Here is a 15,245-nt window from a genome sequence, read left to right as displayed (position 1 = left end):
GCCTATTTCAACACAAAATTGCTGTGTATAAGGTTTTCAGCAGACATGACAACATACAAAAGCTTTACACATTTTGGCACAATGTCTAAAGTTTTATTTTTTCTAATATATTTATTTCTGAGTATCAGAAAACTTTATATTCGATTTAGGTAATTTATACCGTTTGACTTACTACTACTTACTAAACTTACTACTGACATCACAATTACTAAAAACTGCGTTGTTCAAAACTTCGGTCGTTCGAAACTGCGATCCAAAAAGACGGATAAAAATGAAAATATTTCTCATTTTCATACTTTCGTCCATCACTTTGGCAATGATGGACACATCTTATTCATCATCATCTATCCTCTCCGGGTGGGTCAACGTAGAGATCTCTGCAAAGCTACTGTCTAGAATCTGTACCTAGCCAGTCTCCACGGGGGTATACAAATTACGAACCTTGTGGTTCTAGAGGCCCCGGAAAGATCACCTATTGGTCGACCCGTGGGTCTGGCAGGACCTAGATCTGAGGGCTCTAGTAGCCCAGGGGGGCGTCCCGGGTTTTCCTAGAGCGACAGGCAATTTGAATTTAGCATTTTGAGTGTCCTTAAGGTATGTTTTCATACCTTAAGGACACTCAAAATGCTAAATTCAGTAACATTCATTCACAAAACTTATAAGATATTTTCTGTCTTCTTTTCGCATGCCTTTGTGGTGTAAAGTTAGCACACTTGACGCGAACTCGAGAGGCCTAGGTTTGTGTCCCGGTGAGGGCACTGCACATTTTTCATGCCTCCAGCATCCAAAAAATGCCGAGTGACTCTGCAGTGACGCTCGAACTAAAAGGTGGTAGACAAGAATTCATCACCCTGGCAATTAGGTCCCTTAATCACCAGTCTTCCTTTAAAAGAAGGAGTATATAAGGTATTTTCTCCCTCCTTTCTGCATGCGTTCGTAGTGTAACGATAGCACACTCGGCGCGTATTCGAGAGGTCCAGCTTCGAGTCCCGGCGAGAACGTTGCACATTTTTAACATCTCCAGCATACAAAAAAAAACCCTGATGTCTCTACGAACTAAGATACACACTTTATTCAAGAATACAAAATTTCTAATATACATTTATTCAAGTAAAAAACATTAAAATTTTATATTTCTGTTTAACCTAAAAATTTAAATATTTTCATTCAACATAACGGATCCTCAGAAAATGAACAAAATTCAAGTAAGCAAAATTTCATTACCTTTTTTTCATCTTAACAGGAACTCTTGAATAAGTAAATAATGTTAAATTATTATTTTCCATAGCGCCTCAGTCGTGCGTTTGAACGGTTGGTAAAATACTAACCAATTGTTTTAATTAATCATCAAAAATTTCTTAATTTTTGCTTTTTCAGTTCATAAGAGCTGTGATTATGTCGGAGATTGCAAGCACTGGATAGAAGTAGCATATAGAAACCATAAAATCAAAGTTCACTCTAATCTCACAGTTGAGTTCGATGGCCATACGTATTCCGCAATGCAGCTGGTTAAACTGAGCAAGAAAACAAAATCAAGAAGAAGTCTGATTATCGAGAAAGTAGGAGACCAAGTTCTTATTAAATCAATTGCAAGAGGCTTTACAATTATGTATGATAACATGGCTCACCTAAAAGTAGAGGTAGGTAATTTTTATTTTATTCTGCTTCCCTACGGAATAGTAATTTGGAGTACTATTATATATTGCACGCATGACGCTATTTATCTATGCTTATTAGACTAAAACAATGAATCGAAAGGAAAAGTGATTTTTTCCCCTTCATCGAACAGCATAAACACTCTTAAATAGCTATGCTGAAATACGATTTACTCTATTTAGAATATCTAAAATTATTTTTTTTATCTTCTTCTTGCCAGTTTCCTCATTAAAACTGTGAACAACAAAAATATGAAGCTAGAATCCGTTGCAGTATACCATTATATTAAGCGCAAGTTGAGGTTAGACAGGACAAAGTATGATACTATTGCCACGCTATTCGGACATTAGGATGAAGAATGTTTATTATTCAGAAAAATTCAGAACGTGGTTATATCCAAACTTAAAAAGGTTTCTTTTGATGCTGTGTACAAATAAATGGAAGCGTGAATATGAGCGATAATAGGCACCTTTGAGAAAGGTATCAGCACGGGATATGCTGACCGTGGAGTGCAATGAAACTTTCCATGCATCGTGTACGTATGAGGGTGTTCGTAGTCATTGGAGAATATATTCGATCAGTAAGTCGCCTCCCCAAAGAAACCAAAACATTTTCAAGAGGTTTATACCTACACAATGTACTGGCTTTACGAGGCGTTGAGTATTATCGCTCTGTAGTAAACCTGAATGGCGACTGTTTGATGAAGTGGTACTTTATCATCCATGAAAAGAAACTTATCACCGAAAGGATCTCGGAAAACGCGAGAATGAGACAGAAGAAACTTCATCAAACTATCATTGATCGATCATAATTCCACTTACAGCCGCATGTAGCGTGCGGCCATTGGTTATGATACCATCCCGTACTATGATATTGCATCTCGAGTACTGATCGCTTTTCTAGATATTTTCTGCAGGATAAGCAGTACCACTCTGATGGTAGTTCAGTTGGCGCCTACAATCCGGTGATAGACTGAACTCAGATGATTCTCAGATGAATTGAAGTTTCATCTGAGAATAGCACGCAAGCATAATTCTGCTCCTCCAACGCTGTGATGCTCGTGATATTATTGCAAATAGACGATACAATGCTGTTTAGACAATGGTACACACACACAGCAGATCTATAGATGCATAGTTCTCCTTCTCCCAGCCGTCGGACTACAATTTTTCAAGAGATCCGCTGTCCTGTGGCCGCAAGAAACTCATTCGCCATCTGTTAAGCTGTGGTGCGCCGGTTTCTTTTGGCAATAGTGCTATGTACCTGTCTCCTGCAGGTGTCGCATATCTAATACGACATTCCCCATGACATTGGCTACACGTTCCTAAAGGCTTTCCACAGCCATGAAATAATGATGAGTCCCTGGCAGCAATTAGATTATCTCCTTTCTTCGATTTTTCCAGTGATACGGCCACAGGTAAAATCTTCTAAGTAATATCTGAAATACTTACCGAAAATTTCACAATCGCAAATTAAATCTTTCCTATAAACCTTTGTCACTTAGTACAACTGTTGCATGCACGCGTCAAATCTTTTATCAGCGTTATCACGTGATGCACGGAAGAGGAAAGGAAAATCAGCTTACGCACGCCTCTTACTGTATTCTGCATATATTCTAATTGTCCACATTTTACATCGTATAATTTTGTGGTTGCTATGAGTGATAGCATCATCCTTCCTTAGCAGTTGCCCAGCAGTGTACAGTAAAATCCTGACTATCATGTAATCATCTAATGGAAAAGCTCAACTAGCCGAAATATTTTAGAATTTTAGAAGTATTCTTGCTTCTAAAAATTAATCAAATGACAGACTTCCAAGGCCATTATAGAATACCTATGAGACACTGTCACCAAACAATATGATTTAGCTCCAGAAATTGGAAAGTGTTTTTTTCACAAGAGATTTCCGCCTTGGTTTCATGCGAACGCGATTAATTCTCGGTAAAATAATTTAATTTTTTTAAAGAACTATTATGTTTACTGTTTTTTATCTATATTTTCTCACATTTTGCAAAAATAAAATTAAAATTTGGGACTTGTCTTCTACAGAGCAGCCTGCAGTAGAAATGTTTCTAAAGTTACTGGATCCTGGTATGAAGAAAATTCATGTTAATGGGAATTATGCGTGTATTTATTTGAAAACTTTTAAAGAATTATTTAACAGGGAAAATTTTGATAAGTGATTTAAGATTTTTACATAATTTACTTGTAAATAGTATAAGTTGATTATCTAATTAAATAAAAATATTTGCTCCTTTAAATTATTTCGAAATGAATTTGAGCAAGATTATCGTTTTTTTCACCAACTTTAATGGACGAAAGGATTTCATAATTGGATTAAATGATTTACTTTCGTCTCTTTCAGACCTACAAAATAAATCTACAATTTTAAAAGTAGCCATTTGATAAGACGATTTTTTTTAATTTCAGTCAGAAAATTTCTTTTATTCATTTGATTTTTCTGTCATGAGTTGGATTTTTTATACACTCAACTATCCGAAATATTCATGTACACAGCTTTCCGTAGTGTTTAACAGTAGTCGAGCTTTTATCGTATCATCACGTTCCTTCAAAGAAAAATCACCAAAGTTTGCAGACGTTAATTGGAAATTTTAGATCATAATGAAGAACATTTTCCCCTTCCTTTTTATTTGCTTAAATAATGAAAATATGAGCTTGGAGATTGATTAAATATTCATTTTGCTGAGCTCGAATCTGCCTCGGTAGGCTTTATAATTTAGTAAGTGCCTAAGTAGGAACGTGCACTACTTGAGCACTTACTAAATCATTTGATAATCTTTCAGATTTCATTTTCAAAGCAAGAAATATTCAAACTTTGGCTATTTTCAGTTTAAAAAAACTTTTGAACCCTCTGTCTCGAAATGAAGCAAGCGTTAAAATATTAAAACTTGCGTTTTTATGTTTGAATGCAGCCTGCATAAAAGACACATTTTGATTTAAATACCTACATATTATGGATCAAAGCATGCGCAGATCGTAATTTCATTTAGCTCTATTATTACCCGCTTAAATGTGTAACTCATACACAACATGTCTCTTGTCTGTAAGGCAATTTTCTCCAGCCAGAAACCGGTTCGAATTTACCATGAAGCATGGAAATAGAGCTTTACAGGTTTTCACTTATGGACTAGAAATGCGAGAAATGTTTTAAAAGTAAAGAGTCTTCTTATTAACATTATTACATATTTATTTGTGCATTAAGTTTAAAACAGTGGTTGCGCACAAAAAACACTCCACATTCCATTCAGATATAAAGATGTCTGTTTATGACGTTCTTTCCTCGTGTACATTTCATATCTTCTTGTTAGTCTATCCATAGCTGTCTTTTACATAACGTCGAGGATTTGCCTGCAGCGATTATAGTCATTAGTATTAGACGTGTTGTTTAGTAATTTTTGAAGGACAGCTTACTGACACATCTTTCAGTGGAAGAATTACAGTTAATTGTCCCCGCACACGATTACTTCTTTACTGTCTCTTTACTTCTCTGATTTTCGATTTTCTTACTGTCTTGTTTTTGTAAACTCAACACCCGCATAAATTACAAATTAAGGAATATCTTGGAGGACGTACCTATCGAACCCACCGAATGAATAAATCCATCCAACCTCTCTAAGGACTTAATCTTAAAAGAGACGCAGTTTAATTATTCGAACACGAAAACAAATCCACGTGACCTGAAAATAGACACTGCCTAACAATCAATCGTATATAGAAATTCTAGAAAACACTGACGTAACTTCATTGTAAAGTTTCAATTAAATGATATCGCTGAATTTCCAAAAGCTTCTTAAATAAAATAAGAAAAAATCTACATTATATTTCTACGCATTATCTATGTACTTTTTCCCTAGGCATAATATATTTGCTATCGAAATAAAAAATATATAGCAATCATTTATTAATATTTTATAACGCATCTAACTCTCCAGGTGGCAAGGCCGTATATGTGTATTAGAAAATATTAATTCTTATACCGGCAAGGCGGTAAATATTTGCTACTAAAGTCTAGTAATGACAAATGTAGCACTTTAATGCAAAAAGAAATACTTTATTTAATGAAATACTCACTCCTATGCCGGGTATTTAATTTTGTATTTTATGTGAGAAGTCGCATTATGAGGAAAATAAACAGAGGACTCTACTGACTACAAAAGTTGTATGCGCTGATCTTCATGCATTTTTCTCTAAATAGTTTGTTTCCATAATTCGCCCAGTAATTTTTATTCTGTTTCTTTTCTAATATAGTATTATGCATAATGACGTATAATTTATTATTTCAGAATGAGTTATGTAGACGTATTTTGAAAGTAGTGTTAGACATCAAGATTGATCTATCAAATTCAATAAAATAAGTAGAGCTTAAACTCTAATTTTTGCAATAATTACAGGTTTCTCCAGGGTTATTGAGAAGATTAGGTGGTCTCTGCGGATTCTATTCTAGAGTACCAGAGGATGATCAGAAGAAACCAGACGGGAAAACAGCCTATACCAGTCGTGAGTTTGGTGATAGCTGGACAGTTGACTATCTTGAGAAAGACTGCGCGCCTGTAATTTGTCCACACGAAGTCATGTCTAATGCACTGGAAGAATGTAATAAATTGAAGTAAGTTTTCATTTTTATGATCATTTCTATATTCAAATTAACAGTGCCTTACGTCGACTGAATAAATGATAGTTGAGCATTAATTATTTCTATTCTCAGACAGCGACGAGTTAATTCTTTGCAATGCTTAAATTACTAATTAATGTTAGCCTTAAATTCAATTCTGTATAATCCAATCTGGTTACAAATTTTACCAACTCAACTGAAGACTATTATGCCTGGCAGGTTCTGTATGGGGAAAATATCAGACAACTGGAAAGAGCTTCACTGATTGTGCAGCTGAATGTCACTGGAAAAGCAGAGTATCTGAATTTCAGGGTGTTTGATCAATGTATATTCCATGGGTTTTACGGAAAACATCGGAATGAAAAAAAAAGGTTGCTGATCAGTGGGTATACAGAGTGTAACAAAACGGATGCCCGCAAATGGTGTTAGAACATACTACAGTAAGCACGTTCTGTGTAGGAATGTAGGGGCTCAACTGACGTCTCGAGGCACAGACAGAAGAAATAAGGCATGAAAAGAAACATAAATGTTTTACTTGCAGCATATTTGGCAAGTCCTTCTTTTGAATCTATGTTTATAATAATTCCTCAGACCTGCGTTTACCAGTACTGACAGCTTCGATGCTCGATGCTTGGCAACTTCGAGGGAGTAATTACCGTACAGTTTCAAGGATGCCAGGTATTTTTACTGCGCAAATCTTTTATCGTCAACAGTACATGCAGATCCCTCCATCGGGGCATCAAGCATGCATTATTATTGTTGAAGGGAACAAATTTGTATTATTTTTTATAAAGAGTGCTGCAAAGAAGCACTTATCAACGATGCTACGAATAAAGTCATCAGGTTTTTATTTCGATGCAGGAAACTTGAAAATGTAAAAAAATGTGCAGTGGAATCGATTTCCTTGCAGATTATTGAACTCCAAATCTTCCGATTTTTTAGGAGACGTGCTTTCCATTTGCAACGCAAAGTCACGCAATAAGAGGGATAAAACCTTAACAATCTCACCCGCTTAAACGGAGGCTAGAGGTAAAACTCAAGCGCCAAACCCTGGTGGGTATGAATTATCGTCCACCATCTTTATAGTTCGGAAGCAGCTTGTAAAGTTGTCAGTTTTTTATTTCTGTGCAGAAGACGTAAAAAATGTGCGGTACTGTTGCGGGACTCGAACTCAGAACCTTCCGAGTGGTAGCTGAATGTGCTTTGCCCTTACACCACGAGAGCATGTGGTAAGAAGAAAAACTGATATGTCGTCTTGTATTATTTCAGTAAATGTATATTGTACTGTGATTTAATTTTGCTATTGTAATATCAATTTTTATATACATGAAACATATAAAGTGTACTCTTCTTACTAGCCTAAACTAAGTTCAGACTAATAACAGACTAGGGTAAATTATTGCGTCTTAAGAAGGCCTTTGAAACAAACCTTTTTATTAAGTCAGAATAAAAACATAAATGGTGGACTCGTACTAACAAATTCGGGAAAAAAAACAGCTTGTATTCGATAAAACAATAAATTCAAATTTAATACTTAGTAGCCAAGGCTACGCAAATGATTTAACACAAAGTTGCTTCAAACTTCTCACCAGCGTAATAATTTAAATGTCGGCAACCATAATGCAAAACTGAAGAATACAGTCTCATCTGAGTTACCTAACCTTGTAACGTGACCTCCAGAAGCAGAAACACGCTTGTCTTATAATCCGAAAATCTCCCCTTATATATATATCTATATCTATATCTATATATAGATATAGATATACTCTGGAATTGATTTGCATTCTGGTAGAGACACTAAAAGAGAAGTGACAGAAAAGATCTAAGTCATAAAATAACTGGTTGTTCACAATAATGATAACCTTACATATACTTAAGGAAAATAACTTAAGGCAATTTAATGATAAACATATGACAAAATTCAGCTTAAAATTAACACAAGTAAGAGAAACAATCACTGATTACTGTTTCGTCCAAGATCAGTTTAACATTAGCAAAACTTTGTTATGTCACATTGTTAATTACAATAGTTACAATTACTATTGGTTTTAGTCATTTCTTTGCTGCTCTGATTTCGGAAATAATTAAATAAATATTCAGAATTACATTAAATCAACTAAGAATAGAAATTCATCTAAAGTTAATGACAAAAGTTAAAATTTTGAAGTTAATGACGAGAAATGTAATTAAAAATAATGACAAAAAACTGAGTTTTAATTTAAAAGTACTATTTAATAGAAAAATTAGAAACTGTAATAAATGGCATGATTGTAAGTACATAAAAATAGACATTTAATGTGTTAATAAAAAGTTATTATTATTAGTGTTTATTACCATAAATATAACCCTTTTTATAATTCATCAATTATAATCATTTTTAGTGTTATATAAATAATTCTTTTATTATCGATCAATTATAATCATTTTCTAACATTATTTACATAATTATTTTTACTATCAATCAGCTATCATTACTGTTTTTATTATCAATCACTTATAATCATTTTCTAGTATTATTTAAGTAACTATTTTCATTATCAATCAATTATAATTATTTTCTAGTATTATTTACATAAAACAATATATTAGTTTCATGGCTTTCGATAAAATTTTTATGTTAATTTAACAATAAAGCAAAAATACAAAAATGTGTATTTAATTTCAAATTACTTCGAAAAAGAATTATGAAATTATTAGGCTACATACTCTTCCTTATTGCCTATTTATTGCTATGAAAAACCAATTACTTTGATTTGTTTGATGTCCCTGGTAGAACCTCACAAAACGGAAGTTCGCCATTACGAAGCCCAAAGAATATCCGGCCAATTTTTCACGTTACTGACGGCTTTCCTCCCACACTCCGTCCTTATTATTCCTATCCTTTAATACTGTTCTATTTGTGGGATACTAGTCTCTCAGCTTCTATTAACCTTTCACATTCTTCGAGCTCTAAGCCGATTAACGCTTTGCAAGCCAGTGTTTATAATCAGCAATGAAAAGAAAAGATGAAATTTTTTTTGAAATCATACTTCTATTTTATTATGCAAATAAAAATTAATTTTAAATATTTTTAGTTCGGAATTGTCTTTAATACATTATTTTGATCTTTGGTTCAAAAGCTTTGAGGAAAATGATGATAGTGTTTTATTCAAAAGTTCACTGATTTTAACAGTTTAGAGAAGTTTAGAGTTTTCTATATGGACGAAACGTAAGAAGTGGCATCAGACTCGCGTTATCAAGCAAACAGTAGTTGAATGTCGTATTTTCATTCATTCCGTGCGATTTAGCATATTGAGCAAAAAATCTCGTTGTTTTATCAGAAACAGATCTCTGCTATGATACAGCTGCATATTTATCTCATTTCTCATTTCCTGACCCTGCTATCCTCTTTTATGGGAAGTAAAGAGCTGCAGACAATGTAAACTATTCAGACGATGAGACGACTAGTCTGTGACAAGAGAGATATTCTCTCAATACTTCCAAAAATGTCAGAAATCATAGCGCAAGGGTACGTATTCTAATGTACGCTGCTGAACAATTGTTAAGCATGGACATTTATCACCCGTAGCAGTCACAACATGAATGGAAGCAAAATGTAGAAAATGACCGTGAGTGCCGATATAGTAAGAAAAGTTGTTCCTATCCAGATTTTCATTTCCTGCTCTGTTCATCACATGATAACGCTGATAGAATATTTAAAGAATTCGAAGCATGAGGACAGTTGTTTTAAAGCGAAAATTTTGCGGGAAAGTTAATCCCTCTGACGATCTCGAAAGTTTCGGTATGTCTTCCTGACATTATACTGATGATATTACGCACGGCTGTATCACTGGAAATTCCGAAAAAGGGCGAAAAATAACAGATATTGCCTGGGAATTCCAGATTACACACATCGTTGTTTCGCGGCTGTGAAAAGCATTCTAAATAACTGGAACGCGCAGGCAGAATTTTACAGAGAATGTCGTGTTAAACGTCACACGTCTAGGAGGAGACAGGTACATTTCCCTATCAGCAAAAGGAAACCGGCACCCCACAGCTCGGCAGGTGGCGAATAAGTTGATTGTTGCCACTCGACAACAGATCTCCCGAAATACCGTAGCCAGACGTTTGCTCTATTGTTTAGACAACGTCGTACCACTCCTTTACAATGGTGTCGCGAGCATTGCAACTGGACTGAACAAGAGTGTTCTTCTTTACTATTCGTAGATGAGAGTAGGTTCAATCTGTTACCGGATTTTAGATGCCAAATTATCTTGCATGAGAGTAGAATTACTTATGGTTCAGAAAATATCCATGGAAGGGACTGATATTCTAGGTACAGTAGATGCAGAGATTCTAGATGTAGTCTAGATGCAGTCTCATGGTATGGGCTGGCATCGTGATCACTGGCCTCAGGTCCTATCCAGGTTGGTTGCATCTGGGACTAGGATAGGCGAACAAGACATTTATGAAGATCAACTGTCTCATTTTCGCCTTTTCTGTCGTACTTTCGGTACTTTCTTTTCATGAATGGCAAAGTTCTATATTCGCTGTTCAAGACTGTCTAGACATCGAAACTATTCAACGCCTCGTATTACACCACATTCTCCTGATTTAAACCCTACTGAAAATGTTTGAGATGCTCTAGTAGACGACTTGCTGGTCAAAAATATTCTCCAACGAACAGGATCATCCTCATCCGTGTATCGACAGAGGAGTGGAATCTGTTGAAGCATGACATGACGTGTAGAAAGTTGCATGGCCCTCTATGGTGGATATATCTGGTACGTTAAAATTTGAGATCTGTCCTTAGCAAATGTCCAGCAGTGTATGTTATTCAGAAAACGATGAGATAACACTTTTTACATTTCAAACAGAATTTCTTTACAAGCATTTTCAGGGAACGTTCTGAGTACAGGAGTACTGTAGACATCCCTTTATGTTATCTCGTTTATGTTATCCAATTTTTTGTTATCTTTCGGATATTGTTACTTAATTGGCGAAGTCCCACTCTTTCGTATGCGAAAACATGGAAATAATCGCTGATTGTGATCAACAATTCAGTTAATATTGTCAAAGTAATATAGAATAATTTTTAAATCGTATAATAAGACACACCACAAAAGAGATTAAGTTTCTAAATGAAGTCAAACTAGATAATTAAAATGCAAGAAGCCAAAAAAATGTCGCCAAGTTTGGAATTCAATCAAACAGCTTGATTTCGATATTTGTCAACCATTTAAAATTAGACAATCCCCTGAAGACATCTACTCTAAATTAAGGTTCCTTTTTTCGCCTAATTTCAAATTTTACATTTACATGTGCTCTTCCAATGAATGTGGGATGCCCTCTGAGTATTAAGATCAAGAGTATGGCACTGGACATAAAATCTAAATAGCTGAGGACAGAGGTGATTACATTAAGCGGCTCCTACTGTATTTCGTTTTGCTTTAAGTAGAATTACAACTTACAGATCTATACTTCCCACGTTTCAAAAGAAGACATTTCTTGAGAATTTTTTCGTAAATCAAAGTGATGCAGAGTGAAGAATCAGTTATCATTCATTAATGATTACCTGAAATAACCTTTATAGCTTTCAGGTACAAAGTATGACCGTCTATTTACGAAAACACGTTACACTTAAAATAGAACTAGTACATATTGGAAACAGAAAAGATATGATAAAATCGCAGTCTATGTAAAGCAAAAACAATCTTCGTACAAAGTGGTTTTTCTCCATATACAACAACAAGTACACATTGAAAGCTCTTAGGAAGTTTAGTCGAAGTCGTTATAATAGGAGGCACAGAAGTTATAGCAGAGAATGGAAACGAATCCGTCTACTAGAAGTTCATAGTCGCTTGAATTCACCAGATTTGGTATGTCTTTAGCATGAGAAACTTTTTGTCTTGCTGTTCAACATGAAAAGTTGAGGTTTATTATCTTCCGAAGCCAACGGAAAAAAATTTGAAGTACCAGAGTAAACTTGATATCTTCTTCCAATTCGTTTCTAATCGCAAAACGATGTCCCGATGAAAGGCAAGTCACCTAAAGGTAAGAAAGCTGAAAATATTTATATTTTTATATGTGAATAAGTTTGATTTCCATGCGGGAACATACGCCAAGTTCACGCTTGATAGCGATAGATATCGCTGAAGAATTCAGGGAAAATATTCCCCGTAGGAATAGATTGTCGAGAGATCACGCTACAGAGCTAGTTCCAATAGATCCATCTCTTTATATACAGCTTGAAAAGCATAAAGTTCGATAAGTAGTTTGGAAATGATAGACAAAAATGATCTATAATTTGTAGGATGGGGGAAATGATGTTAAACAGTATGGGGAAAAGATGTTAAATTCCTACTTAAGTTCTTCTGCACTGCTCGTATATTGTTATTCATTAGAGAAATGGTCTCAAACTGGTTGCCCTCGAAGCACTTTTATGCGAGCAAGGAATATATTTCAGTTATGTCTTTATTACAAATGCGCTGTTGCAAAGAATTTAATTATTTGAAGTCCGAGTTTGCTTGATTTTTATTACCATTAAAAACGGACTTGAGTAATGCACAAGAGAATCTATAAGTGGAGCTTATTTATTTACAATATGGTATAAATTTTTTCAAAGATTTAAGATACAGATTTAATTAACTTTTATTTGTACTTTTAAAAAAAATGCATTCAGTTACGAATTTTTGCGCTCAGAATAATCGCTTTGTTTTAGAATACATTTATATCTGATAGCTACTTTTTGTAGTTAAAAATTATCAAGAAAATAAACCGATTGTCTGATGAGCATCTACAATCTACGATGAAGATAATTTCTAGTAATTTTTCTCGAAGGTTACTGACTTTATCAGAATCGAATCGCGATCAAATATCAAGCTGCAGTAAGAAATAATGTAGTTTACAATTATTTACATAACAATATATGTATTTTAATTTATGTGAGAAAGGAACATCTAATAAGCAAGAGAAAGAGACAAGAGTCATTATTTATTCTCAAGAATTGTTCCACTCGGAAAATTTCTCTGTAAATTTAGAAAGTCTTCATAATTTATTTATGTACAATTTAAATTAAAACATATTATTTAAATATATTAGAATTAGAACAGAAGAGAAACACGCTAATGTGGCAATCAAAATCGTAATAACGACCTTGTATTTAGCGTACATATATTAAAACACTCAATCGATTTCGAGGGCAGCTAAAGGTCCTTCCTCATCAGGAGAACGAAATTACTAGAAAGGGGGAAAAAGAAGAAAAATAAAGCATCGGTAAAGGAGTATCAGAAACACGTGGTCGTTATCAGCACAGCACGTTGTCGTAACCGGATTTTGAATCAGAGTTACACTGGCCGCCTACTTTTACTGAGCCAGGCTATCTGATCAAACATATAACACATAGACTAAAACGAAAAAAAAAAAAAAAAAAAAATCAGCGAAGTCAAAAAAAAATAGGGAGCGAGGGGCACCTGCATCTTCACGCACCAAGTCTGAACCTCGAAACTCCTTTGCCGATGCTTTATTTTTCTTCTTTTTTCCCCTTTCTAGTAATTTTGTTCTCCTGATGAGGAAGGATCTTTAGCTGCCCTCGAAATCGATTGAGTGTTTTAATATATGTACGCTAAATCCAAGATTGTTATTACGGTTTTGATATTAGAATTATTTGAAATAAATCTCAGTCTTAAATATTTATATTTAACTGTCAATATATTTGAATTACAAAGTGTAAACAACAAAAATATTTTATAGGTAGCAAACTTTAGATTTCAGGTAGAAAGAGATATAAATTTGAATGTTTACCTTCGCGTTATTATCATTACTCTTTCTGTTATGCCTTGATAAATATTTAATAAGTAAAATTTTAAACTTACTTATTTTTTATTTTGCTTTAAAATAAAAAGTTTTAGCCAGTAAGCTGTTTTCAGATCCTGCATTTGGCCACATGCAATTTCAGTTTTAGAGCACAATAATGAGAATAAATACATTAAAGTCATTTTATAAGTATTTATTTATGTTCACACATAGCTTAAGAAAATCTGGACAAATTTTTAACACGGCTTTTGCTAATGGCAGTTATTAGAAACTTGATCGGAGTATGTTTAAATGTGCTCAGATTAAAATGCATGGACACTTTTAAATACCATACAACGATAAATAAATTCCTTTTTCTTCCTTCCTAGGGCAGAGCCTTTCACTGAATGTGGTAAATTACTATCAGTTGAAAACTTTATTGAATTCTGCATGAGCTCAATTTGTGAATGTATGCACCAGGGGAAAATTTTAGAAAAATGCAAATGCGACAGTTTTCAACCTTTTGCCGAAGAGTGCGAAGCTAAATTAGGGCCTAAAGCTATCAGAACTTGGAGACTTAAACACGAATGTGGTAAGTACGTCTATATTTTAACTTCAGTACTGCTGTTATAGGTTAAAATGCAACGCATACTTGCTGCTTTCGAAACTTTACTTCAAAAAGATTAATTATATTTTACAGTTAATGGCTTGAACGTTATTGTTAAAACATTGGAAAATCCAAATGATCAGTAATACACCTAAAAATATCAACGTAAACAACCTCTTGTATCAACGTACCGAAAAATTTAAAGAATTTTTTAGAATAACAATTTACGATTTTTTTAAGAATTTGCTAAGTTGTACAAATCAAAAGAGCAACGACTAAAATAATAATAATATACTAATTCGTAAAGTTGCATATTCGTTTTCTTAAACTTTCCAACGTGAAAAGTGGCAGAATCCTACAAACTGTGCTGAAGCTTGTCTGTAAAATTAATTAGATATTTTACATTTTGAGCACCTGTAAAATTACTTTTGTATTCATGAATAAGATACGTTATCTTAACTTATTATCAATAAATTTTAAAAACAAAATCTGTTAACAGCGGAACGCGCAATCTTGGATACTTACAAAGGTTTTAACTATAGCTCGTTTACTAATTCAGAAGTCAAACAACAAAAAT

General features: G+C 34.0%; 1 protein-coding gene across 3 annotated transcripts in view; it reads left to right on the top strand.

The window, feature by feature from the left end:
- Window positions 1–15,245, top strand: part of LOC118189478 (hemocytin-like) — a 728,690-nt gene that overhangs the window by 615,449 nt on the left and 97,996 nt on the right. For all 3 annotated transcript variants that reach the window (XM_085820839.1, XM_085820840.1, XM_085820838.1), the window contains exons 80-82: window positions 1,378–1,640; window positions 6,068–6,282; window positions 14,451–14,653. In XM_085820839.1, coding sequence (XP_085676965.1) covers window positions 1,378–1,640; window positions 6,068–6,282; window positions 14,451–14,653 — 681 coding nt within the window. The remainder of the gene's footprint in view (window positions 1–1,377; window positions 1,641–6,067; window positions 6,283–14,450; window positions 14,654–15,245) is intronic.

The sequence above is a fragment of the Stegodyphus dumicola genome, chromosome 7, assembly GCF_044657685.1.
Source record: "Stegodyphus dumicola isolate Sdum_Otavi_A_Nest chromosome 7, ASM4465768v1".
NCBI classification, from domain to species: domain Eukaryota; kingdom Metazoa; phylum Arthropoda; class Arachnida; order Araneae; family Eresidae; genus Stegodyphus; species Stegodyphus dumicola.
This window is presented reverse-complemented; position numbering and strand designations above follow the sequence as displayed.